General features: G+C 36.7%; 2 protein-coding genes across 2 annotated transcripts in view; both read left to right on the top strand.

Annotated features, from left to right (window-relative positions):
- Window positions 1-18,099, top strand: part of bptf (bromodomain PHD finger transcription factor) — a 43,022-nt gene extending 24,923 nt beyond the window's left edge. Inside the window, exons 21-31 of the mRNA XM_073833145.1 lie at window positions 924-1,099; window positions 1,712-1,991; window positions 4,125-4,810; window positions 5,222-5,304; window positions 5,524-5,749; window positions 6,277-6,566; window positions 8,185-8,358; window positions 8,451-8,643; window positions 9,341-9,425; window positions 9,961-10,147; window positions 17,125-18,099. Coding sequence (XP_073689246.1) covers window positions 924-1,099; window positions 1,712-1,991; window positions 4,125-4,810; window positions 5,222-5,304; window positions 5,524-5,749; window positions 6,277-6,566; window positions 8,185-8,358; window positions 8,451-8,643; window positions 9,341-9,425; window positions 9,961-10,147; window positions 17,125-17,161 — 2,417 coding nt within the window. The 3' untranslated portion in view covers window positions 17,162-18,099. The remainder of the gene's footprint in view (window positions 1-923; window positions 1,100-1,711; window positions 1,992-4,124; window positions 4,811-5,221; window positions 5,305-5,523; window positions 5,750-6,276; window positions 6,567-8,184; window positions 8,359-8,450; window positions 8,644-9,340; window positions 9,426-9,960; window positions 10,148-17,124) is intronic.
- A 1,995-nt stretch (window positions 18,100-20,094) lies between these two features.
- Window positions 20,095-26,172, top strand: kpna2 (karyopherin alpha 2 (RAG cohort 1, importin alpha 1)). Its single transcript, XM_073833548.1, has 10 exons — window positions 20,095-20,197; window positions 20,292-20,432; window positions 20,537-20,622; window positions 20,711-20,979; window positions 21,063-21,157; window positions 22,721-22,984; window positions 23,082-23,315; window positions 23,411-23,593; window positions 23,810-23,959; window positions 25,925-26,172. Exons 1-10 carry the CDS (start codon window positions 20,132-20,134, stop codon window positions 26,012-26,014), a joined length of 1,578 nt encoding a protein of 525 aa, XP_073689649.1. The 5' UTR covers window positions 20,095-20,131; the 3' UTR covers window positions 26,015-26,172.
- Window positions 26,173-26,283: the final 111 nt, after the last annotated feature.

Genomic DNA, 26,283 nt, shown 5'->3' with positions numbered 1-26,283 from the left:
AGATCTCCCCCCTTAAGCCCTGCTCACACTGCGATTTTGGCCATGATTTGGCTGTCTGAGACAAATTTTGGAAATCCTAAAAGTTTCCTATAATCCGAAACTTAAATCTGTAGTCTCTGATTGTTAGTTTGACATGTTCACCGACAGCTGATTAATGTCCTTTGCGATAAAATTTAACCTTCACCGAAATTCTGGCATTGTCAGAAGTTTTGGCGCACAGTCCTGCAGTGTGACATCTCCTACGACGTCAAACTGTTTTCGTTTGTCAAGACAAGCCAAGATCAGAATTAATACTAGTGGTTTCTGCTATCCACATAATTTCCAGCGCTCCCGTCCTCCACTCCCGAAATTCATCTGATATGTTACCTTTGCTGTGATACACACTGGTTGCGTCGCTGTTTTCATGTGGGCGTGTAGTGCTGCTTACATTATTCTTCTTAAATTTGCATACTTTTCATGATAGCCAACATTTCAGTCCTGCGTGGAATGCAGCTCGCAGTCACTGAATGTTTATTGGTTGATAATGTAAAACTATGGCCAACTGCAGTGCTTGGGCCCTAAATACAGTTTTGTTGCTCTTTAATCTAATGCATCTCAGTTCAAGCGGCACGTGAACCAATCATCTTTTCCTTATTACTAGTTATAGCACAAAACAAACATGAATGAACATCAGAAGGTATCTTGTTTCAGCCACTGATAGATGTCAATAATACACAGCATTTTTCATGTTTAAGTCCACCAATGTTAATCTGCCCTCCTGTCTGGTTTGTTTGTCGGACAAAAATAGCAGATTCGGCATTATGATTGGTCAGATCGCCTGTCAATCAAATTCCTGGTGAAGGGACATTTTTGACTGCATTATGATTAATATGTTGTTGAACATACCACATCTTTAGAGTGTAAATGTGCTTTATATCACACAGGTCAAGCACAACAGACAGTGCAGACGAGTTCAGGCGCTCAAGCGGTGGGCACTCCTCCTCGCCTCTCCGCACCAAACCAAGCCCAGACCCCACAGACGGCTGCTTCTCCCCGACCACAGCAGGGACAGGTCAAACTCACCCTGGCTCAGCTTACACAGCTCACGCAGGGGGCTCAGGTGTGTACCAGTTCTAAATAAGCATGCTTTATTGTTCTTGTTGTGCTCGATTCAACTCTGGTTTGTATGACCTTGGTTCCTTTGACAAAAACCCATTGGCTTTTGGATTATTGCAGAAAATAAGCTCTGTGACCAACAAAAATGAATAATTCTTATATGTTTTGTTTATCATTCTTCACAAATACTAGCTCTAATGAGTTCTGAAGACCAAATACAGTCAGAAAACGGGATAAAAGGGATAGTTCACCCACAAATGAAATTTCTGTCATTAATTACTTACCCTTATGGCGTTCCAAACCCTTTCCAAAGACTTTCGTTCATCTTCAGAACACAAATTAAGATATTTTTGATTAAATCTGAAAGCTTTCTGATGCTGCATAGATAGAAACACAACTGCCACGTTCAAGGCCCAGAAAGGTAGTAAGGATATTGTTAAAATAGTCCATGTGACATCAGTGTATGCAAAGAAAAGAAAAATAACCTTTATTTAACAGTTTTTTCTCTTTCGTGTCTTCAGTTTTGGCACTCTATTCCCATTACTTTTTGTTACTTAGGCCGCACTGGTTATTGGTTAAGTTAATATTGAAATAAACTCACTCTTTCTCTTCTCAGGGAGGGAACCAGGGCTTGACGGTTGTGATCCAGGGTCAAGGTCAGACTACAGGCCAGCTGCAGGTCATTCCTCAAGGGGTGACGGTCATTCCAGGGCCCGGTCAGCAGCTCATGCAGGCAGCCATGCCCAACGGCCAAGTCCAGCGGTTCCTGTTCACGCCTATGGCCCCTGCACCAGTGTCTGCCCCCGCTGCCCCCGTCACGACAACCTCATCAGGTGTCCCAGCCACAGCTGCACCAGCTGCTGCTACCAGCACAACTCCTGCACCCATTCAGCCAGGTGAGACTGCTTGTTTATCACATGGATGTTGTTAAAATATGTGACATCAGTGGTTCAACTGTAATTTTATGAAGCTACGAGAATACTTCGTGCACAAACCTACCATTATTATTGCTGTTCTATAACAGCTTTTTAGTGGCATGATAAAACATTAAAAAGATTACAAGATTAAAGTTGTAAAAATTGTTGTTGTTTGTTTGTATTTGTTTGTATTTCGCTGTAAATCTGACAGATTTTGAAAGCTGATCTTTGTTGTTTTATATTAAAAGTACCAAAAGCACAAAGCTTATTGCTATTACTGGGTGGCTGACGCACTACAAATAGGCCTAATGAATGCAATTAAAGATGTGAAATATTATTTCCAAGCATACTTGTATAACAGTATAACACACAGTATGATTTCTGCTAGAAATCTCATTTATAATTAAATAAATTCCGGTGGCCTGGAAACTTCTCCCGGTGCTCCTAATCCGGGCCATTTGCATGCTCAAGCTATACTCTCAAAATATTATAAATTTAATTGCTACAATTTTATTCTTGAAACATTTTGACTTTATTCTCAAGACATTTCGACTTTATTCTGGAAATATTTCGACATTATTCTCGAAATTTCTACTTTATTCTCGTAATATTGACTTTATTCTCGAAACATTTCAAATTTATTCGGAACATTCCGACTTTATTCTCAAAACATTTCGACATTATTCTCGAAACTTCGACTTTATTCTCAAAACATTTCGACTTTATTATCATACTTTCGACTTTATTCTCGAAACGTTTTGACTTTATTCTGAAAACATTTTGACTTTATTCTCATAATTTCGACTTTATTCTCGAAACATTTCGACATTTTTCTCGAAACTTCAACTTTATTCTCAAAACATTTCGACATTATTCTCGAAACGTTTTGACTTTATTCTGAAAACATTTTGACTTTATTCTCATAATTTCGACTTTATTCTTGAAACATTTTGACATTTTTCTCAAAACTTCGACTTTATTCTGAAAACATTGACTTTATTATTGCAATTTCGACTTTATTTTCAAAATATTTAAACTTTATTCTCATGGTTTAACTTCATTCTGAAAACATTTTGACTATTCTCATAATTTTGATTTATTTCTCGCAACATTTTGACTTTATTCTCGAAACATTTTGACTTTATTATCATACTTTCGACTTTATTCTCAAAACATTTCGACATTATTCTCAAAACTTTGACTTCATTCTCAAAACTTCGACTTTATTCTCGAAACCTTTTGATATTATTCTGAAAACATTTAGACTTTATTCTCATAATTTCGACTTTATTCTCGAAACATTTTGACTTTGTTCTCGAAACATTTCGACATTATTCTCAATTTCAACTTTATTCTGAAAACATTTTGACTTTATTCTCAAAATATTTAAACTTAATTCTTGTAATTTCAGCTTTATTCTCGAAACATTTTGACTTTATTCTGAAAACATTTTGACTTTATTCTCATAATTTTGACTTTATTCTCAAAACATTTCGACATTCTTGTAATTTCAGCTTTATTCTCGAAACATTTTGACTTTATTCTGAAAACATTTTGACTTTATTCTCATAATTTCCACTTTATTCGCAAAACATTTCGACATTCTTGTAATTTCAGCTTTATTCTGAAAACATTTTGACTTTATTCTCATAATTTTGACTTTATTCTCAAAACATGTCGACATTCTTGTAATTTCAACTTTATTCTCGAAACATTTTGACTTTATTCTGAAAACATTTTGACTTTATTCTCATAATTTTGACTTTATTCTCAAAACATTTCGACATTCTTGTAATTTCAGCTTTATTCTCGAAACATTTTGACTTTATTCTCAAAACATTTTGACTTTATTCTCATAATTTTGACTTTATTCTCGAAACATTTCGACTTTATTATCGTAATTTCAACTTTATTTTCAAAATATTTCTAGTAATATTTTGACTATATTTTTTTAAAGATTACAACTTTAATCTCGTAATCTTAGTTAAAAAAAATTTACGTGGCACTAAAACGCCATCGTACTGTTCTTGCCGTGAGCACAAGGCTATCTGCACCGACCGCCATACTGTTCTGAGTGTTTGACTTCCAATACATTTTCTCTTTCTCTTTTAGCTGCTCGTCTTGCTCCACAGCCCCAGCCTCCGACCTCACTTCCCCCCACATCATCTCTTCCCCCATCACAGCCGATCCAGCAAGCACCCACCCCAGTCCCAAATGCAGTCGTTCCCCAACCAACTCCACATGTACAGCCCCACCCGCCCGTGCAACTCCGACCTCAACCCCCGATCCCTCCTCAAACTTCAGTCCCGGCCCCCACACCCATCCCCGTCCCTGTCCCTACCCCCACCCCTCAAATTGCACAGGTGACAGCCACCGCACCCCTTCAACAGGTCACCACCCTCCCCGTCGCCCAGACCACGGTTACCAAAGTCCAGCCCCAGATCCAGCTCCCCCCGCAGCTCCTCAGTGTTCCCGGGCTCCAGCAGCAGGTCATCTCCCACATCCAGAGTCAGGTAGCGGCCCAGATTCAAGCTCAGGTCCAGCAGGTCGGGACCACAGCCGGGATGCCCCAGCAGATCAAACTGCAACTGCCCATTCAGATCCAGCAGCAGAGCGGAGGACAAGACCAAACGCACCAGATCCAGAATCTAGTGACCATCCAGACGGCCAGCGTACAGGAGCAGCTCCAGCGGATTCAACAGCTCTGCGAACAACAGCAGCAGAAGAAGAAACAGCAGGAGGCTAAGAGAGAGCAGGCCCAGCAGCAAGTCAGCCAGAGCGACCTGATACAGAAACAGGTCAGGATCAATCTTATGTCATTTTTGTTTTTGCTTTAAATAAGGTCTTGGATATTAAAATTTCAAAATCACAAAACGAATACTAGCCTAAATAAAAAATTGAATCAATGAGTAATGAAAATTCTGTCACCAATTACTCGCGTCATTCAAAACCCGTAAGACCTTTGTTCATCTTCGGAACACAAATTAAGATATTTTTGATCAAATCCGAGAGCTTTGTGACCCTGCATAGACAGCAATGCAACTGACACTTTTAAGGCCCAGAAAGGTAGTAAAGACATTGTTAAAATAGTCCATGTGAAATCAGTGGTTCACCCTTAATTTTATAAAGCTACGAGAATACTTTCACAAAAGTACATGACGCATACGCACGAGTTAACATGTTAAACTCTTCTTTTTGTTTTCTCTTAGGTGGCTCAGAAGCAGAATGTGGCCATCGAGCAGTTAAAACAGAAGAAAACCATGACTCCTGCTGAAAGAGAGGAGAACCAGAGGTAAACACTTTCTATATGTTGTCCATTTCCCTTTTGTGCTAAAACTTTGATTTGATTTTAAATTCCATCTAACATGAAGCATTATTTAGACTCATTATAGTTGTAACTTGTGCCCCACAGATAATCCATAAGCCACTAAATGTGTATTTATGGAAGTCTCATTTAAAAATAGACTGACTTTAATTAACCCAATCCATTGTCTTTTGTCTGTCCGGGCAGGATGATTGTCTGTAACCAGGTGATGAAGTTCATCCTGGATAAAATCGATAAGGACGAGAGGCAGGCGGCCAAAAAGAGGAAACGGGAGGAGTCGGTGGAGCAAAAGCGCAGCAAGCAGAACGCCAGCAAGCTGTCGGCGCTGCTCTTCAAACACAAAGAGCAGCTCAAGGCTGATATCCTGAAGAAAAGAGCGCTGCTTGATAAAGAACTACAGCTGCAAGTGCAGGTGAGAGGAACCGGAAGTGCAAAAACTTATTTAAAACTTAAATATATTTGAGTTGCACTGATCTGAGATAGCTGTTTTTATTTAGATGCGTGTATACTACTGTTAAAAGTTTAATTATTAAAAATTATGTTCAAATTTACATTTATTGTTTATATAATTTAATTAATTCATTTCTTAAGCAGCAAATCAGCATATTAGAATGATTTCTGAAGGATTATGTGACACTGAAGACTGAAGTAATAATGCTGAAATTTCAGCTTTGTATCACAGGAATAAATTACATTTTAAAATACATTCAAATAAAAAAATATTTCACAGTATTACTGTTATTTGTGGGTAATTAATAATCGTTTTTCTCCAGTTCTACAATCTTCGCAGTGTGAATCTGGCAGCGTGCTTTCATTTCTCACCCACATCTCAGCTTTACTCACACACACACTCTGTAAACACCACATCAGACTTGCCAAATAGACAGCTGAAGCTACGTTGCGTATGTTGAGTCATTTACGTGTTTCTTTTCATTGCAGGAGGAGTTAAAACGCGATCTCATTAAACTGCGGCGGGAGAAGGAGAAAGCTCAGGCTGCGGCGGCACAAGCTGCAGCAGCCGCTGCGGCCGCCAGCGCACACGTGCACAGCGGTCTCTCCTCGTACACCACCACGGTCACATCCCCCTCCTCCGCACACAAACGCAAGCGGGACGAGGAGAGAGACGCCTCCAAGTCCAAACGCAAAAAGATGATCTCCACTACCTCAAAGGACAGCAAGAGGGACATCAAGTTGTACTGCATCTGCAAGACGCCCTACGATGAGTCTAAGTATGATGACTTTACTGTGCTGTAGTTTTAGGGGGTTACCAGGTGTTTTTTATGTTGAAGGATGGAAAAAAAATAAAAATTCTGTCATTAATTACCCACCCTTATATTGTTCCAAACCTGTATATCTTGAGAACACAAATTAAGATTTCTGACCCTGCATTGACAGTGATGCAACTGACATGTTCAAGGCCCAGAAAGGTAGTAAGAACATTGTTAAAATAGTCCATGTGACATCAGTTGTTCAATCGTAATGTTATGAAGCTACAAGAATACTTTTTGTGTGCAAAGAAAACAAAAATAACAACTTTATTCAACAGTTTCATCTCTTCTCTGTCAGTCTATACTCGCATTCATGAGAGTATCAAAATTAATGACAGAATTTTCATTTTTGGGTAAACTATCCCTTTGGGAATTTCTTTTCTCTTTTTTTTTTTGGGTGTGTTTATCGTTAATATAATTTAAAGAAAAATGATGACAGCATTTTAAAAATTTATACCGGAACTTTACATTTTTGGCTTGAAAAATATAAACACATAATAAGATTTTTAAGGAAAACAATATACCTGTTTGTCAGTTGTGTGTGTTTTATTTATTTATTTTGATCTGTTAGATTTTAATCATTTATTTATTTATTTTCTTTAAGTAGACTTATAAGTATTTTTACACCACAAATTAAACATTTTTGGCATGAAAAATATAAATTAAGACTTTTTAAAAATCTCTTTGCATTTATATTTATTTATTTGTTTAATTATTTTCTTTCATATTTAAAAATGTAATAATATTTATTAGTAATAATAATAATAATAATAATATTTTTTTTAATAAAAATAGTATTTTGGCATGAAAAGTATAAACACACCAAGAGAAAAGAAAGAAAGAGAGAGATGGATAGATTTTAATACGCCTATTTTATTAATTATTTTTTTAATTGGTTATTTACTTTTTACTTTATTTTTAGAGTGTTTTGACATTAAAAAATATACACATAGATGAGCCTTTTCTGCTCATCAAGGCTAAAAATACAGAAATATTGCAATTTAAAATAGTGTTGTTTTTTTAAATACATTTTAAAATGTAATTTATTCCTGTGATGCAAAGCTGATTTTTTTAGCACCATTACTCCAGTCTTTAGTGTCACATGATCCTTCAGAAATCATTATAATATGCTAAATTAAAAATACTGAGAAAACCACCTATAAAGTTGTCAAAATGAAGTTCTCAGCAATGCATATTACTAATCAAAAATGTACTTTTGATATATTTACGGTAGGAAATGTACAAGAGATCTTGATGGAACATGATCTTTACTTAATATCCTAATGATTTTTGGCATAAAAGAAAAATGTATAATTTTGACCCTACAAATATACTACTTATCTACTTAAGACTGGTTTTGTGGTCCATGGTCACATATTAGAATGATTTCTGAAGGATCGTGTGACACTGAACACAGGAGCAATGCTATGTGTATTTTGTTTCTGTAACACTCTAAATAAAACATTTGACAAATGCATAAATGCAAATCATGCTACTGCTACTGAAGGCCGTAGACAGGATGTCTCAGAAAATCAAATGGATGTGAGATGAATCTAATGTTGGCATGTTGTTGATGCAGGTTCTACATTGGTTGTGACCTCTGCTCTAACTGGTATCACGGAGAGTGTGTGGGCATCACCGAGAAAGAAGCCAAGAAGATGGATGACTACATCTGTTCAGAATGTAAACGGGCTCAGGAGGGAAGCACAGAGGAGCTCTACTGCATCTGCAGAACTCCATACGACGAGTCACAGTAATCACACACCTGCAGTCTCATCACATCTGTTTCAAAAGGTCCACGTGGAAGCATAGTTTCTGATATCTTTGTGCCTGCTTCTACTTTAGGTTCTACATCGGTTGCGATCGCTGTCAGAACTGGTACCACGGGCGCTGCGTGGGCATCCTACAGAGCGAAGCCACACATATCGACGAGTATGTGTGCCCGCAGTGCCAGTCTACAGAGGATGCCATGACGGTCCTGACGCCACTCACAGATAAAGACTATGAGGGGCTGAAGCGAATCCTACGCTCCTTACAGGTTCGTATTACATCTTTTCAAGACGCTCACAACTGCTGATGGACCGTCCCATATTAGCATATTTCCACCCTCAGCCAGTTATACGCTGTCTGCCATTTTCTCTGCACTCGAGCAGCTGTAGCGACAACAGTGTCTCTTGAGCAATGCAGGTGTTTTGTATTTGGATGTAAAAGTGAACATAAGAGTCTTGATTTTCTCCTAACATCAGAGCCACTGAGAACGCAGTGGATTCGTTTTGTTTTTGATGGTAATACGCCAACAAATACACAAAACCGGGAAGAGAGGGGTGGGGTGAGCAGTAGCTCATTATCATTTAAAGAAACATGCACCGAATCAACTGTGAACAGAGCTGTTTTAGACAAAGTAAAAAGGGTGTTGTTTTACACAACCATTGAGGAATTTTAATTTTAAAAGTGTGTTACAGACATTTCATGAAGACCCTAAAGAATTAGACAAACTTGTGGAAAATGGACATTCAATGTCCCTTTTAAATTATAGTTCACCTAAAAATGAAAATCCTGTCAATTTACTCACCCTCATTTTGTTCCAAAACTGAGTTAAAAGACAGTGTAATAATGTGGGTAACCAAACTGTTTCAGTTCCCTTTGACTTTTATGGTCAAAAAATATAACGGAAGCCAATAGGAACTGAGTCTGTGTGAATCTTATAATTTTTGTATATGTTTTCTGTATGTTAGTCCCATAAGATGGCGTGGCCGTTCCTGGAACCAGTGGATCCGAATGATGCTCCAGATTATTATGGGATCATCAAGGAACCGATGGGTGAGTGTTTTTGTTTGCCACTTTTAAATTATTTTGTGACTTGTATAATGATCTCTTTTTTATATAAATGACCCTGGACCACAAAACCAGTCTTAAGTAGCATTTGGGTATATTTGTAGCAATAGCCAACAATACATTAAGGAAATTTTCTACTGTAAATATGTCAAACTAATTTTTTAAGTAATATGCATTGCTAATAACTTCAATTGGACAACTTTAAAGGCAATTTTCTCATTATTTAGATTTTTTTTTGCACCCTCAGACTAAATATTGTCCTATCCTATCAAACCCATACATCAATGGAAAGTTTTTTTTTATTCAGCTTTCAGATTATGTATAACTCTCAATTACAAGAAGTTGACACTTGTGACTGGTTTTGTGGTCCAGGGTAACACATACAATTCTGTTTAAGTTTTAATGAGGTCATTCTTATAATATTACATTATTATTTATAAGAATTTGCATTTTATCTTGGTTTTAGTAATGATTTTCAATTTTTATTTATTTTTTTGCTTGTGTGATGGTTATCTTGCAGACCTTTCTACAATGGAGGAGAGGATACAGAAACGCTATTACAGCAAACTCACAGAGTTCGTAGCGGACATGACCAAAATCTTCGACAACTGCCGCTACTACAATCCCAGCGACTCGCCTTTTTACCAGTGTGCTGAGTTCCTGGAGTCTTTCTTTGTACAGAAACTCAAAGCTTTCAAAGCAAGCAGGTAACGTCTGCTCATACGCATACACTGTAGCAGCATAGGATGGTTTTAAGGATATTTAAAGGATTACCTCACTTCCAGAATAAAAATGTCCTGATAGTATACTCACCCCCATGTGATCCAAGATGTTCATGTCTTTCTTTCTAAAGTCGAAAAAATGAAGGTTTTTGAGGAAAGCATTCCAGGATTTTTCTCCATATAGTGGACTTCAATGGGGGTCAACGGGTTGAAGGTCCAAATTGCAGTTTCAGTGCAGCATCTAAGGGCTCGACACGATCTCAGCCGAGGAATAAGGGTCTCATCTAGCAAAACGATCAGTCATTTTCTAAAAAAAATTAAATAGAATAAATATGTATATATACTAAACATATTGGAAAGGTCACACATGGTCTGTTATTTGTCTGTGTACTAAGTTTCAAAAAGGTAGGGTAGAGCAAAAAACTCCATCTCATTTTCTCCTCTAACTTCAAAATCTAACATCATTTTACCTTTTTTTTTTTGCACAATCACTTTGTAAACACTGGGACGGTACTTCCTCCTTTGTCACAACCTTTTCAACGTGACTACGTAAGAGATGGGCACTCGAGTTAGTGACTTGGACTCTAGTCGCGTTTTTATAAACTTCAGACTCGACCTAAAATGACTCCAGACTTGACTCAACTGAAGAAAAAGGACTTGACTCCAGGGATGGCAATTAACTTTTTTGTCCACTGGCCAGTGTGGCTGGTGGATTTCAAAATCCACCAGCCACTAAATGTTTTTACCAGCCACTTTATGTTTTTACCCGACAATGTGTAGCTGCATGTGAAAATTAATACTACAAGATCTACTATACTTGAGCAGTTTATTTAATCTCAAGTCTCAATAAAATACTGACATTTTCACTGAATTTTTCTATCATGATACAGAGCTATATTCACAACTACACAACTTATAGCCCACATACTATAACAGCCTAGATATTTTATGTAGCCTAATTTGTGCGCGTTGGGGAGTCGCTCTCTAAACGCAGGGTATTAAAGTTGCTTTTGAATGCGTGTGCGCATTTTACTTTTGGTTTCCTTTTTACTATAGCGCGAAACTCTCGGCAGCGTAGAGCGTGCATTCAAAAATACAAGAGATTACTTAACAAAACCATTTGGATGGACACCAACGGGATTTTGAAAAGCGTGTCCTAGGGCTGGGCCGATAAACGATATCATATCGAATCGCGATAAAATGTATGTTAATAACGATGATAGGCTCTAGACATTTTTTGCTCGATATGGATTAATCTAAGAGCCAATCACACAGTAGAAATATGCGACAACAGCCAATCAGCGTACAGCGTGCGTGTGCACGTCAAAGTGCAAAGTTCATTTCCTACCGCACTTTGCGAAGCAAACTTAACACCAGGGGCCTCATGTATCAACGCTGCGTACGCACAAAAACTTTGCGTACGCCAGATTTCACGCTCACGTTTGGATTTACTAACGATGAAATTAACGTGAGAATGTGCGTTGATCCACGCCAACTCCATGTCTGGCGTACGTGTATTTTTTGTGCGTGTGTTTGTTTTATTTCCCTTGGCGACTCCTAGAGGCAATATGTTAAATTGCACACTAAAAAGTATCGCACCAACACATGTGAAAAACATTGCTATTAATTTATAATTGATAAAATGGGTTAATTGACCAAAATTTTTCTAACAATTATGTGATTTAGAACATATAAAAGCATTTGCAAATGTATACAACCCTTAGTCTATGGCAATGTTGTCCTTATTAGAGGACATCAATGGCCGAATCCGAAGGGAACGTTTAGGGATCACAGTGATTTTCTGTCCCACGATGATGATCCGTTTCAGATTTCCAAGAGCTATCCTCTTGGAGCTCTTTGCTGAGTTGGGTCCAAATTTGGAGACAGCGAGGAGCCACGCATTACTCGTTCCCTTACAGGTGCTGATAACGCTTGCTTTCCTGGCAAATTGTTCTTTCCAAAGGGAACTGGCAGATCGCTCGGGGTTAAGCCAGTCGTCTTTGAGCCGTGCAATGTCAGCTGTATGGGACGGGATCATCCGCATGTCTAGCAGGTATATACGATTTCCATACCATGCAGTTGACCAGCCAAACAAAGGGCAATTTGCAGCGATCACCGGTTATCCTAATGTAAGCGCAAGCGATCGACTGCACGGACATTGCTATAAAGGCGCCATCTGAAGAACAATTTGGATACGTGAATCGGAAACAGCTAAGTTTTACTTTATTTTATTTTATTGAGCGTAATTATTTAACTGCATATCAGGAGACCGCGGTTATCCATTAAAGACGTGGCTGTTAACCCCCCTCAACAACCCACAAACTGACCAAGAGCGCAGATACAATGATGCCCATTCTCGCACTTGTAGAGCGGGCGATTTGGCAGCTGAAATGCCGGTGGCACCAGAGCCGTGCACAGACCTTTTGAGGGGCATGTGCTGAAACTGAAAAAAGGGCACCCCCCCCCAACCCCTCCACCACCAAAAAAATAACACACAATAATATTCTTATTTTATATTTAATTAGTATTAATAACTTTTATACAGATAATATACATATAGAGGGTATGTAAATATATTATGTGTGTGTGTATATATATATATATATCTTATGTAAACTAATTCAAACAACACTGTGATCCACTGGGATGTCCCTCTCAATGGCTATATAGGCTATATAATAAGATGAAATGTTAATAAATTACATCATGTAATTTACAAGCATCAGCAAATTCAGCAAATAACCATAAAATCAAAATAGAAATTTCTTATAAAATATTTTACCTAGCTAACAAGGATCACTCGGTTGCTTCGTGTCAAACTAAATCACATTATGTCAACATCACACCGTGTGGTGAGGCATTATATGAACCTTTATAGACATAGGCCTACTATTGTTTATTTCATAAAGACAACGTTGCACTTATAATTCAAACAAAATATTTTACCGTTACAAGACAACGATGTTCATCTGCTTGCGCTCTATGACTCTGACTGATGCGCTGAAACGTAGGCTAAGTCGCCGCTGTTCTCCTCTTAACCTGCACCTTTACATCGGCACTGCACCTTTACATTTCTTTTTTAATTCGTTCACAGTGCGATGTTCAGACCCCACTGCGTTAACCGCGTCAGCTAAACTCTCCCACTCTATTTTTTTTTTTTTTTTTTTTACAAACTTGCAAATAACAGTTTTTCTCCGGTCTACCGGTGAGGAGTACCTTCAAATCACATTCTGTTAAGTTTCTCTTGCTTGCTTTTTCGTTTGGTTTTGCCAAAGTGGAGTCATTACCATATTAATACGGGGGAGGAGGCAGGGAGGGGTTTTGCGCTCGTGCATGTGCGCTCAATTTCACGTTAATTCGGATGTACAAAGAGATATGCGTGGAATTCCGCGTACGCAGTGTTTCATACATCAGATTTTTTTACTGCGTACGCACATTTACAGCTTTGTCCGTACGCAATGTTTTAGGATTAATTCAACGCAAGTCTTTGTACATGAGGCCCCAGGACGACAAAAAAGAGAGAGAGGAAGCAGCGACGAAAGTGAAACTAACTTCGAGTTATTATCCAAAGATGTTGAAATTGTCGACCAAAAAGGTAGCACGAATTCCGTTATTTAAGTGGTATGGCTACCTGAAAAGTGACTCTTAGCTCAGCTGAGAGTTTGGCGCGATTGTTAAAACTGAAACCGAAAGCAAAAAACGCACGCGCATTCAAAAGCAATTTTAATCCCCCCAATGCACGCAAATTAGGCTACATGACATATCTAGGCTGTTATTACTATGTAGGCTATGATAGGTTGTGTATGTCTATAGCTCTGTATCATGCTTGAAATATCCGTCTCTATTTGCACTTTGAATATTTAGAGAGTAGCCTACTTAGATTATGGCTGAATTGTCTGCACTTAATACGATTAAGAAAGAACTGTCGTAATTTTTTGTTATTTATACTGTAGATTGTTTCAAAATGCAGTGGTTGCCTCTAATTTAAATAGCTCAACCTATTATAGAGAAAATAAACAATTGTGTTAATAATAGTAATAAATAAATAAATAATTGTGTTACAAATTATGTTTTTACAATAATTTTGTTTACATTTTGTACATTTACTCTCATTTACCATACTCTGTTACAACTTTTATTTTTTTTAATTTATTTTAGTAAGTTGTTTTAATTTTTAAGGCCAAATCTGTAATCTGTTTTTGTTAATAAACTATACTTTAAATGTAATTTAATGAACCCTTTCATTTTTGTGGCTTTAGTCATTGTTGGGATACTATTTTAAAGCTGGCAACATCAACAGCTTATATCGAAATATATATCGTTATCGTTCAATATGTGGAAAAAATTATCGAGATTACATTTTTGCCATATCGCCCAGCCCTAGCGTGTCCCCAGTGGAAATTACGCCGAGTTATCATCTGATGTGAATGAATGCCGCGTTGTACAGTATATTGAGAAAGACGTGCCATGAATTGCATCTGACAGAATGTGCGCTGTAGCACGAAATACAATATATTTCTTCAAAAGCAGATTGTAAAGATATTTTAACAGACCTCTTAACGCCTGTGATGTATCGCCATGCTTTTTTGAAGGTTGCCTCCGCTAAAAGTGTCCGCCATCGTCTTCTTCTTCGTGTATTTTAACTGCAGTTCGCAACCAACGTTAAAGGTTGTATCAGCGGTTTCAAGCCCGAAACATAAAGTGTCAATTTCAGCTGACCTTTCTTCACGATCCGCTCGCTGCCTGCCCCATAAATCGACTGTAAAAAAAACGCGTCTCTCTGGTCAGCCTAGGGTCTGAGAAATGCCAAAAAAACGATCGGTGCTACCAACCGTTCCACACATAAACAAACAGTGTTTCAACCAATCAGCGTCAGGGGGTTGGTTTTGTGGACTTTCCTACTGGTGCAGGGATGTGAGGGAGGCGGAGCGAAAGTCCACAACACCAAACCCCTGACGCTGATTGGTTGGAACACTGTTTGTTTATCTGTGGAAAGGTTGGTAGTGCCGATTGTTTTTTTTGGCATTTCTCGGACCCTAGGCTGACCAGAGAGACGCGTTTTTTTTTCACAGTCGGTTTATGGTGCAGGCAGCGAGCGGATCGTGAAGAAAGGTCAGCTGAATTTGACACTTTATGTTTTAGGCTTGAAATCGCTGATACAACCTTTAAGGTGCATTACCGCCTCACGCCGTCCGGTTTAAGTATGTTATTTTTATTTACCCGCCACAGTGGCCGGTGGGTAAAGCGAGTTTACCCGCCACAGCACAAAATCACCCGCATTTGGCTGGTGGCGGGTGCTAATTTCCATCCCTGCTTGACTCAGACTCCAGTGACAAAGACTTGACTTGGACTCCAAATTAAAGACTTGTGAACCTTTCTGGACTATGTAATGCATGGGTTCGAGCTAGTGCAAGATGAGCATTTGTGGTTAAAAAGTATATAGATTTTTATTATTTTTAAGAAAATGACCAATCATTTCGCTAAATTAGACCCTTGTTCCTTGGCTGGGATCGTGTAGAGCTCTTTGAAGCTGCCTTGAAACTGCAATTTAGTCCTTCAACCCATTGATCCCCATTGAAGTTCACTATATGGAGAAAATCCTGGAACGTTTTCCTCAAAACCCTTCATTTCTTTTCAACCGAAGAAAGACATGAACATCTTGTATAACACTGGGGTGAGTAAATTATCAGGAATTTTGTTATTCCGGAGTGAACTGATCTTTTCAATATGTTTCTGTGACCTATCAAAAATACTAGTCAAATTGTAAATATTGTAAATATCAGTTTATATAAAAGGCTATTACAGTGGTTTTACCACAGGTAAGTTTTCTGCCATAGTATTAGTTTTTCGTACTCAATTCAGCCCTGCATTGTACTGTAGTTTGCTCTTGTGTTGATTTCACGATTTCCATTAGTCTTTTCAGTTGCATCAGCTTACATACATCCAGTCGTGTTTTGTGTCTGCTTGTCTTGATGTACATTCACACTATGAATGTTTCTGCTTTAAATATTTTAATTTATAGGCAATATAGTGGTTGTCTAACCTTAGAGTTCTCTGGCTGGCATTTCATCCCCTTATTCCTGTCTTTATTTCATTGACTTTATGCTGATAACCGTTTGTGTTTGTGCTTCATGCATGTCATTCATACAATCCATTGTCCTTTCTTGCAGATTGTCATAAATCATAGTGGCTGAAGGGGCGGAGTCATTCTGTATTAGAGAATCATGGAACTTGCTGTTTTATTAACAGTGGAAACCGGTGTACATTTAAGTCAAACCTGTCAAAAAAAGCCAAAACTCCAGTGAAGCCTTTGACAATCAGAGAGCGGCAGCCATGTTGAAGCACTATGAACACACAGAAATCAAGGGAAATGCTGTCTGTGCATTTATGATCCTGTTTTTTTTTTTTTTTTCCTCCCCCCATTACGTTTTTCTGATCACATGATGTTATTTATGATGTTTACATGGATATGCATGATCATACTTATCACGTGGATTGGCTGATTAAAGGCATTTTAAGACTTTTCTGTTCAGTTTTATTGCAATTGTGCTTAACAACATGTTTGTTTCAGCTGGTGCGCTGATCTGTCCAGGTTTTCATTGAGAGGACTCATGAATTTGCTGATCATTTGTGCAAATTTATAACTACGCTGTTTCGGTTGGCTTGAATATGAAGCAAAATAAAGAGTTTTAAATCCTTTTATTAGGATTTCAATGTTGAAATAAAGGACCATGCTTTAAAAAAAGGTTTAAATGGTATGTTTGTTTTGTTTTTTTGAAACCAGCACCAGTTTAAATGACTGAAGGCATTCCCGTTGTACATGTACACAACATGGCTGCCATTCCTTAAACCCCTGAGGCTATTTTTTTTCCGATGTGCTGTAGATTTCGTTTTCCACCTTCGTTTGTGAATGTTCAATAAAACCAAAGGGCTTTTAACCTCACTCTCTCTGTATTCTCTAGGTCTCATAACAACAAACTACAGTCATCAGCCTCATAGAATACAACCTAAATAAACTTTGAACGTTTAATTCAAGATGGAACTCCATCCCAGTCAGCCAGCATCGCACATAGCCACAGCGTTTGGTGGAATATCGGACATAAAAGCTGTGGGTTCGGATCAAGAATGGACGGTTTACATTTTTGATTGTTAAAGCAATGAATTTTGACTGGGATGCTCTCCTATTGGATTTCTTTATGGATTTAAATGCCTACAAAAAAGTTTTTGTGAGTTTTTAAAACCCTCCAGAATCATGTTCGCATTTTCCAGGACAGCAGGAGTCTATCATGGGTGCACCCGTGTTTTTTTTTTTTTGTTTGTTTGTTTTTTCCTCCCCTTTCATACAATTCGGCATACTACATCAGAAGTGGAATGTGGACGCAATCTGCTAATTGGTTTTTAAGCAATGGGGTTGATCGAGTTACCTAAACGTAAGAAGTGTTGCTCTAGAAAATGCATTGAGGACTGACAAAAGTGCTAGTCAAGAAGGTATCCTCTGTTTGTATAACTTGTCTTTTTTTTTTTTTTTTTGTATTACAACTGAAGAAATATTGATGTATATGAAACAAATAAATGGAGGGGACAGGATTCTCTCTTCTACATTGATTAAGATGTCTCTATATTCTCTTCATTTGGAAATAGGCCCCTAAATCTGGCAAAATTCATATTGGATTTCTTTTGTTTGTAAATACATAAATGATCTAACACGATTCTTAATGTTCTGTGTAGATAGTTGTGTTAAAAGGCACAAAATAAACCACACATATTTTCTCATGTTTATAGTTAAGGATATACTAATTGCAGTAAAAGTTTTGTGTTATATTTTTAAGTGCACTTTTCCCGTCTTACAGAATTTGTATGGCAATAACCATGTTTTGTTCCTATCTCTGATCTTAATAGAATTACAATACTTCTATAAAGACTTTTTATTTCTCTTATTTGTTTGTATACTTTGGATCATTTGTTTCAAGCCTACAATCCCACGCTTATACATTTATGATCTTCAAATCGTAGTCTTGCTTTAATGAATTAAAATTTTCATTAAAAATGGAAAAGTTGTGTGTTACCATTAACCAGCTACTGAGCTGTCTATTATCAACACGATAATTACGCCAAAGGAGGATTATTTGATTTACAGAAATACAAATCCTTTTTTAAAAGGGATACACGATATCCCTGCTGAAAAAAAACAAACAGCTAAAACCAGGCTGGTCTTAGCTGGTTTAAGCTGGAAGTAACTGGTTATAGCTGGTCTCCCAGGCTGGTTTTAGCTAGTCTCCCAGGCTGGTTTTAGCAAATCTAGAATCTGAGGTAAATATTGAGGAAATTGTCTTTAAAGTTGTCCAATTTAAGTTCTTCAATGCATAATACTAATAAAAAAATAAGTTTTGATATATTTACAATAGGAAATTTACGAAATATCATGATCTTTACTTTATATGCTAATGATTTTTGCCATAAAAATCGATCATTTTGACCTATTCATGTATTTTTGGCTATTGCTACAAATATACGTGTGCTACTTAAGACTGGTTTTGTGGTCCAGGGTCACATATATATCTTCTTCCAACTGTTAATGTTGATTTTTTTTAGCACACAGTGGTACTGTAACACGTGGTTCCTATTATAAATATAACAATTACGCTAGAGAATGATTATTTGATTCACAGAACTACTAAATCCTTTTTTTGAATGGGAAACGTGATATATACCTACTTCCGACTGTTAATGTTGATTTTTCAGCAAACAATGGATATATACTGTAACACGTGGTGTCTTCCGTCCATTCTTCCATCATGGATTTAAAAAATATGAGAAAGCCAAGCATCGTCACAGCTGACCAATCAGAATTAAACTTAGAGCTGTTTCGCCCCGCCCCTTATCACATGTACATTCCTTTTAACAAAAGTGCTTTAGCGATTTACGATTAAATGCATTTTAAGAGACTTCAACAATATTTTTAATAATCAAAATAGTACATCGATATTAGCCTTTATATTTACAAGTCATGATTGTGGGTACGATGCATAGATAATATAAAATAACTATTTACAGCCACTTCTCCAGATGTAACTGAAAATATTTTAAATAATCAGGTCTTTATAAAAACTGTCTTAAATATTTGTGACCATAGACCACACAACCAGTTTTAGATAGCACGGGTATATTTGTAGCCAAAAAATACATTGTACAGTATGGGTCAAAACTATCGATTTTTTTTAATATTCCAAAAGTCATTCGGATATTAAGTAAAGATCATGTTCCATGAAGATATTTTGTAAATTTCCTACCGTAAATATATCAAAACTTAATTTTTGATTTGTAATGTGCATTGCTAAGAACTTCATTTGGACAACTTCAAAGGCGATTTTCTCATTATTTTGATTTTTTTTTTTTTTTTTTTTTTTTTGTACCGTCAGATTCCAGACCAAAACAAACCAATATAAATAAACCTTATTTATTCAGCTTTCAGATGATGAATAAATCTCAATATAAAAAAACTGACCCTTAAGACTGGTTTTGTGGTCCACGGTCACAAATATAAAAAGTTAGATTCATAATTCAGAGCTTATACAAACATGTTCATTTCAAGGTCATTTCTTATTAAAGGATTAAATATTGAAGTTCATTCCCAGAAATCGTATTTGGCATTCTCGCAAAATCTCGCGTTAATACGTACCCCACGCCAGCAGTGTGATTTTTCAAAACGGACCAATAGAAAAATGCTTTTGCTCGAACGGACCAATGAGATTCTTCATAGCGCGAGTTTAAAGGTCTGTTTCATACTTCCCACCGCCACAGTCCTTTGGTTAGGAAGCGGTAAGTTCCTCTTTTAGTCGACTTATAAATGTAGTTTTTTTAATTAGTAAGCCTGATTTTTTCCCCATTTTTGTTAACTAATAGAACTTATGTTAATATGTTTCTTTATTTCAGGTTTCGATATACTGTGATTAATCAAACGTCATTAAAATGTCTTCTGCTAATGAGAACACTGCACGACTCACTCAGTTCAAAAACAAAGGAAAAGATGTAACTGTAAGCAGTTTTGCTAAATGTTTATTTCATCGATTGTTTTCTTTCAAATGTGCCATAGTTCGGTTCATAAACATGTCAAAATATTTAAATGTAGGAGCTGAGACGTCGAAGGATCGAAGTCAATGTTGAACTTCGCAAAGCAAAGAAAGACGAGCAGATTTTGAAAAGGAGAAACGTGAGCAGTCTACCGGATGAGGCCACCTCTCCTCTTCAAGAGAAAAGCCAGAACTGTCAGGTATGTATATGGTCTATATTCAGCACGTAACACTTCGTTATTGATGAATATGTATATGATATTTAGGTATTACACTTCATAAGATATGTTTTGTGTGGTATCAGGCTCAACACTGGACGGTGGAGGAGATTGTAAATGGTGTGAACAGTACTAACTTGGAGACTCAAGTCCAGGCCACCCAAGCTGCCAGGTAGTGCCTAGATGATGGCATTTGCATGCTATGAAATATGCATTCTTGTCAGCTTTTTACATTTACTGTCTGTCCAATCGAAATCCAGGAAGTTGCTGTCAAGGGAGAGGCATCCACCTATTGACCGTATCATCAGTGCTGGTCTGATTCCCAAGTTCGTGAGCTTCCTAAGCTTGGTAGACTCTCCTCCCATACAGTTTGAGGCAGCCTGGGCTCTGACTAATATTGCATCTGGAACATCTGACCAGACCAGCGCTGTGGTTCAGGGAGGGGCTGTTCCAGCATTCATCAGCCTCATCTCTTCACCACACGCTCATATTAGTGAGCAGGCAGTCTGGGCTCTCGGAAACATCGCTGGTGGGTGGCATAATAGCACTTCTTTTTATTGAGATGTGTTTTTTAAGTTACTTGAATTTATTTTTGTTCTTTTGTCTTTGTAGGTGATGGATCTGCATACAGAGATAAAGTCATTAAGCATGGTGCGATCGCTCCCCTCTTAGCTCTGCTGGCTGTTCCTGATTTCTCAGTGTTTCCTGTAAGTTGATTATTTTAATGTTGTATATATATATATATATATATATATATATGCAAATGTAGATGTGTAAATGTTGTGCTTCGGGTGTCCTGAGTTCGAGTGCCAGCTTGCAGACCTTTCCAAACTGTACCCCCCTCTCTATTGTCCCACTTTGCTTCCTGTCTAAATACAGTAGTCAACATTTGAAGTGGATCAAAACCTTTACTTAAAGTTGTCCTAAAACCAAACCCATACCCGTTCTTCTCTTAGAACAACGTTGGATCAAAAAAATAATAATAATTCAATCAAATGTTGACTACTGTGTCTTTCCTGTCCTAATAAAAAGACAAAAAATTAATCAAAATATATTTTTTAATATCTAAAATTATTACTTAACATTATTAAATTAATTAAAAAGTAATACAAAATAAAAATCGATTTATTTAAATTGGTTATTTGTGTGTTTTATTATTAACATAAATGGATCATTAAAATATTTCATTTCATTAAATTAGATTTATTATTGAATACAAAAACTAATTTCTTGATGATTCTTGAATGAGTTCCATTCTATATATATATAATATAATATAATATAATATAATAAAATAAATTGTACACTGAGTCAAAAGTTTATAATTTTTTTTTTTCTTCAAAGAAGTCTCTTCTGCTCACCACGCCTGCATTTATTTGATCCAAAGTACAGCAAAAACAGTATTTTTTTATTTATTTTTTCTATTTTAATATATTTTTAAAATGTAATTTATTCTGGTGATTTCAAAGCTAAATTTTTAGCATCATTACTAGTCACATGATCCTTCAGAAATCATACTAATATTCTGATTTGCTGCTCAAAAACATTTGTTGAAAACAGCGGCGTAAAATTGTTGTTGTTATTTAAATAATAATAATATAATTTATTGTTGTTATTTAAATAATAATAATAAAATTTATTATTTTTATTTATTTTGGTTGCTTTGAATAGAAAGTTTAGAAGAACATTTATCTAACATAAAAATAACTTTTTGTAACATTATAAATGTCTTTAATTATCACTTTTGATCAATTTAAAGCACCCTTGCTAAATAAGAGTATTAATTTCTATAATTTTGTTCCCAGAAAAATAAAATTATACTGACTTAAAGCTTTTGAGTGGTATAGTGTATAATGTTACGAAAGCTTTTTATTTCAGATAAATGCTGGTCTTTGGCTCTTTCTATTCATCAAAGAATCTTGAAAAAATGAAGTAAACTTTTTAAAAACTTGATAATAATAAATGTTTCTAAAGCATCAAATCGGCATATTAAAATGATTTCTGAAGGATCATGTGACACTGAAGACTTGAGTAATGATGCTGAAATGATAATGATACTTCAGATCAAATAAATGCAGGCTTGGTGAGCAGGAGAGACTCCTTCAAAAACATTAAAAATCAAACTTTTGACTGGTCATGTATTTTTATGTTCTGGGGTTTAGCACTAGGTTTTAAACTGCTATTTAAGTTGTAGTAGCCATACTGTACCAGTAGGTGGCATCAAAGCTACAGTAATTTTTCCTGACCAACCAGTCTTTCTTCCTCTGCAGTCTGGTTACCTGAGGAACGTCACCTGGACCCTGTCAAACCTGTGCCGCAATAAGAATCCAGCACCTCCTCTGGAGGCCATCAAACAGATGCTGCCGACACTTATCCGCCTTCTGCATCATGAGGACAAGGAGGTGCTGGCGGACACCTGCTGGGCGATCTCATACCTGACCGACGGGCCCAATGACAGAATCGAGGTTGTGGTTGACATTGGCGTGGTTCCTCGATTGGTGCAGCTACTGGGATCAGGGGAGCTCTCCATTGTGGTAAGCTAATGGAAAGCAGTGACGTACTCATTTCTTCTATTTTAGATAATCTATTATGTAATACTTTTATTTTATGCTTTTCTCTCTTTTCCCACAGACCCCTTCACTGCGTTCCATTGGTAACATCGTCACTGGTACAGATGAACAGACCCAGGCGGTGCTCAACGCTGGCGCTCTTTCCATGTTCCCTGCTCTGCTGCGCCACCATAAGAACAACATTCAAAAGGAGGCGTCCTGGACCCTGTCCAACATCACGGCTGGCAGGGACTATCAGATTCAGGAGGTCATCAATGCTGGCATTGTGCCTTACCTGGTGGAAGTTCTCAGACGGGTACGTTGCCACAAGAGCACACTAGAACACTTGTCTTTGAAGCTGTGTCCATGAATCATTTTGAGCTATTTTTTTTTCTCTAATATTTAATGCAGGGTGACTACAAGACCCAGAAGGAGGCCGTATGGGCAGTGACCAACTACACCAGCGGAGGCACAGTAGAGCAAGTGGTTTACCTTGTTCAGGCAAACATACTAGAGCCCTTGCTGAACCTGCTCTCCACTAAAGACAGCAAAACCATTCTTGTCATCTTGGATGCAATCACCAATATCTTTTTGGTATGATTTCTGTTGAAATGAAATGGTCACATAATCTATTTTTCTAAATGCATGTTGTAGATCTTGAGACATGCATGCAAAACTGATGCAGAACATTTTGATGATGTTTCACTTGGATGTACATGACAATACTTCCATCATAACTTCAAGTGATTCTATTCTAAATGTATTTTTTCTTTTTAACCTTCAAAGTCAAACCTGCCATTTATTTTTCAGGCTGGTGAAAAGATTGGTGAGGTCGATAAGCTGTCTCTGATGATTGAGGAGTGTGGCGGCCTGGACAAAATCGAAGCTTTGCAGTCCCATGAAAATGAAATGGTCTATAAGGCCTCCCTCAACCTCATTGAAAAGTATTTCTCTGGAGAGGTCTGTTGAATGTTAAATCTTTAGTCACGTATTGTCAGAATCTCTTTATTAATCAAGTGCAAAGAATGTGACTCTATATCTATCTATAGTTGCGTTTCAATTACCCTTTAAATTGGGCAAATCGAAAACACACCCAATGGAAACTTGTCAATTTAGCAATTTTATGCTGACATGAGGTGCTTTTTCAGACGGTTTGAATAAGGAATATTTCACAAAACTGCAATGGAAAGATTTAGTTTTTTTTTTTTTTTTGCATTTACAGCTCACTTGGCACACATAAGTTACATGATCCCTTTTTTTAATGTACTATAACCTCAAAATGCTTCATATGTGAAATGTAGTATAAGTATAAGGAGCTTATCGTGAGGGGAAAAAAATGTTTTTGCTGCATAACATCGATTAATAGAAATGCTGTTATTTTGCAATATTTAACAACATTTATAAAATATTGCAACAGTTTTGTGCAAATTTGTAATGGAAATGAACCCTTTCTGTCTATTAGGGCTGTCACTAACATTTATTTTGGAAATCTCGTAATCTGTCGACTATTCTCACGATTAATCGAGTGATTGAATAATTATAATGTTTTTGTGGTAATAAAAATAGACCTAAGCAAACAAAAGCCTTTAAAATTACTCAATACATATATAATAGCAATGAAGCAATAATAATTAGTTCAGATAAAGTATCAAAAGCAAGTAATCTTATGGTTTTGTAAAACAAAACTGTTAAAATGCAAAATGTAAATAGTGCTGTTAAACGAATAACCACGATAAATCGTTTGACGCCACTAAATGTAATATGTGACCCTGGACCACAAAACCAGTCTTAAGTCGCTGGGGTATATTTGTAGCAATAGCCAGAAATACATTGTATGGGTCAAAATGATTGATTTTTCTTTTATGCCAAAAATCATTAGGAAATTAAGTAAAGATCATGTTCCATGAATATTTTTTTGTAAAATTCCTACTGTTAACCTATCAATGTAATTTTTAATTAGTAATATGCATTAAGAACTTAATTTGGACAGCTTTAAAGGTGATTTTCTCAGTATTTTGATTTATTTGCACCCTCAGATTCCAGATTTTCAAATAGATGTATCTCAGCCAAATATTGTCCTATCCTAACAAACCACATATCAATAGAAAGCTTATTTATTGAGCTTTCATATGATGTATACATCTCAGTTTTGTAAAATTTAACCTTATGACTGGTTTTGTGGTCCAGGGTCACATAAATAATGGAGCAAATGTACATTACGCATTATAACAATTATACCCTGCAGAGTACTTTTTTACACTTTACTGCCCGATCTAAACCTTGTTAAATACAGACTAAACAACATTTTAACTCAAATGTCAACTTAATCTTTAATATTGGGTCGGAAACTATAATTTCTTGAATACATGAACATGTAAACTCAGAGCAATTGGTTTAAACCTTTATTTTGAGAAAAACAATGAACAGTTAGCATTTTTAGAAAGATATTGATGTATTCTTCTGTTTGCGTAGGTTATGAAAGATTTACCTTACAAATCTGAAATGGCACATGTTGTGTTCCCAGATGAACGTTTAATAAATTCAAACTCAACATGCCGAGATGGAGATTTCAGATGCTCCACATGCATGTAAATGATAATCGTTTGTGTGGATTGACGCCCAAGGAAATCGATACTTCCGATATTGTGCTGGTTACTCAACATGGGCAAAATACAATCAAAATACAATTTTTTTTTTTTTTTTTTTTTTTTTTAAATGGAGTACTCAAATTGAATCGAGAAATTGTGACAGCCCTATCATCTATATTTATAAAACTCCCACACACCTCTATGGACAATATATTATGCATGGTTTAGGTTTTAATTTGCGTATTAATAATTTGCTCAATTATATTTGTTGATATTGTCTCGTATTTTTTTGTGTGTGTGTACTAAAACTTGCTTTCTGCTTTTATTTCCATCTCAGGAGGAAGAGGACGAATGCGTTGCCCCCGAAGTGACAACCGATGGCTATGCCTTCCAGATCAATGATAACCAAAGCACTTTCAACTTCTAAATCTCTAAACTGTGATATTTTTGTATGATTGTTCAGAACATTTCCGCACACCACTCGTCTTGTTCATGTTTGTCTTTGTCAGGACCTCATGTTTGGAGTTGTACATACGAATCTGTTTCAATTTTATTTGTTGTAAATAAAAAATGGAAAAGAACAAGTGTTTTCGTTTCTCTCTCTGTGAGTGCCTTTTATTCAAGACTTCTAGAGAAAGTCTAAATAAAGTGGAAATATGAGTGATTCCTTTAGCCATATATAAGTGAGGATCACAG

Source organism: Garra rufa, chromosome 1, assembly GCF_049309525.1.
Source record: "Garra rufa chromosome 1, GarRuf1.0, whole genome shotgun sequence".
Taxonomy (NCBI): domain Eukaryota; kingdom Metazoa; phylum Chordata; class Actinopteri; order Cypriniformes; family Cyprinidae; genus Garra; species Garra rufa.
Note: the sequence above shows the minus strand (reverse complement) of the source record. Positions and strands in the feature narration are given on the sequence as shown.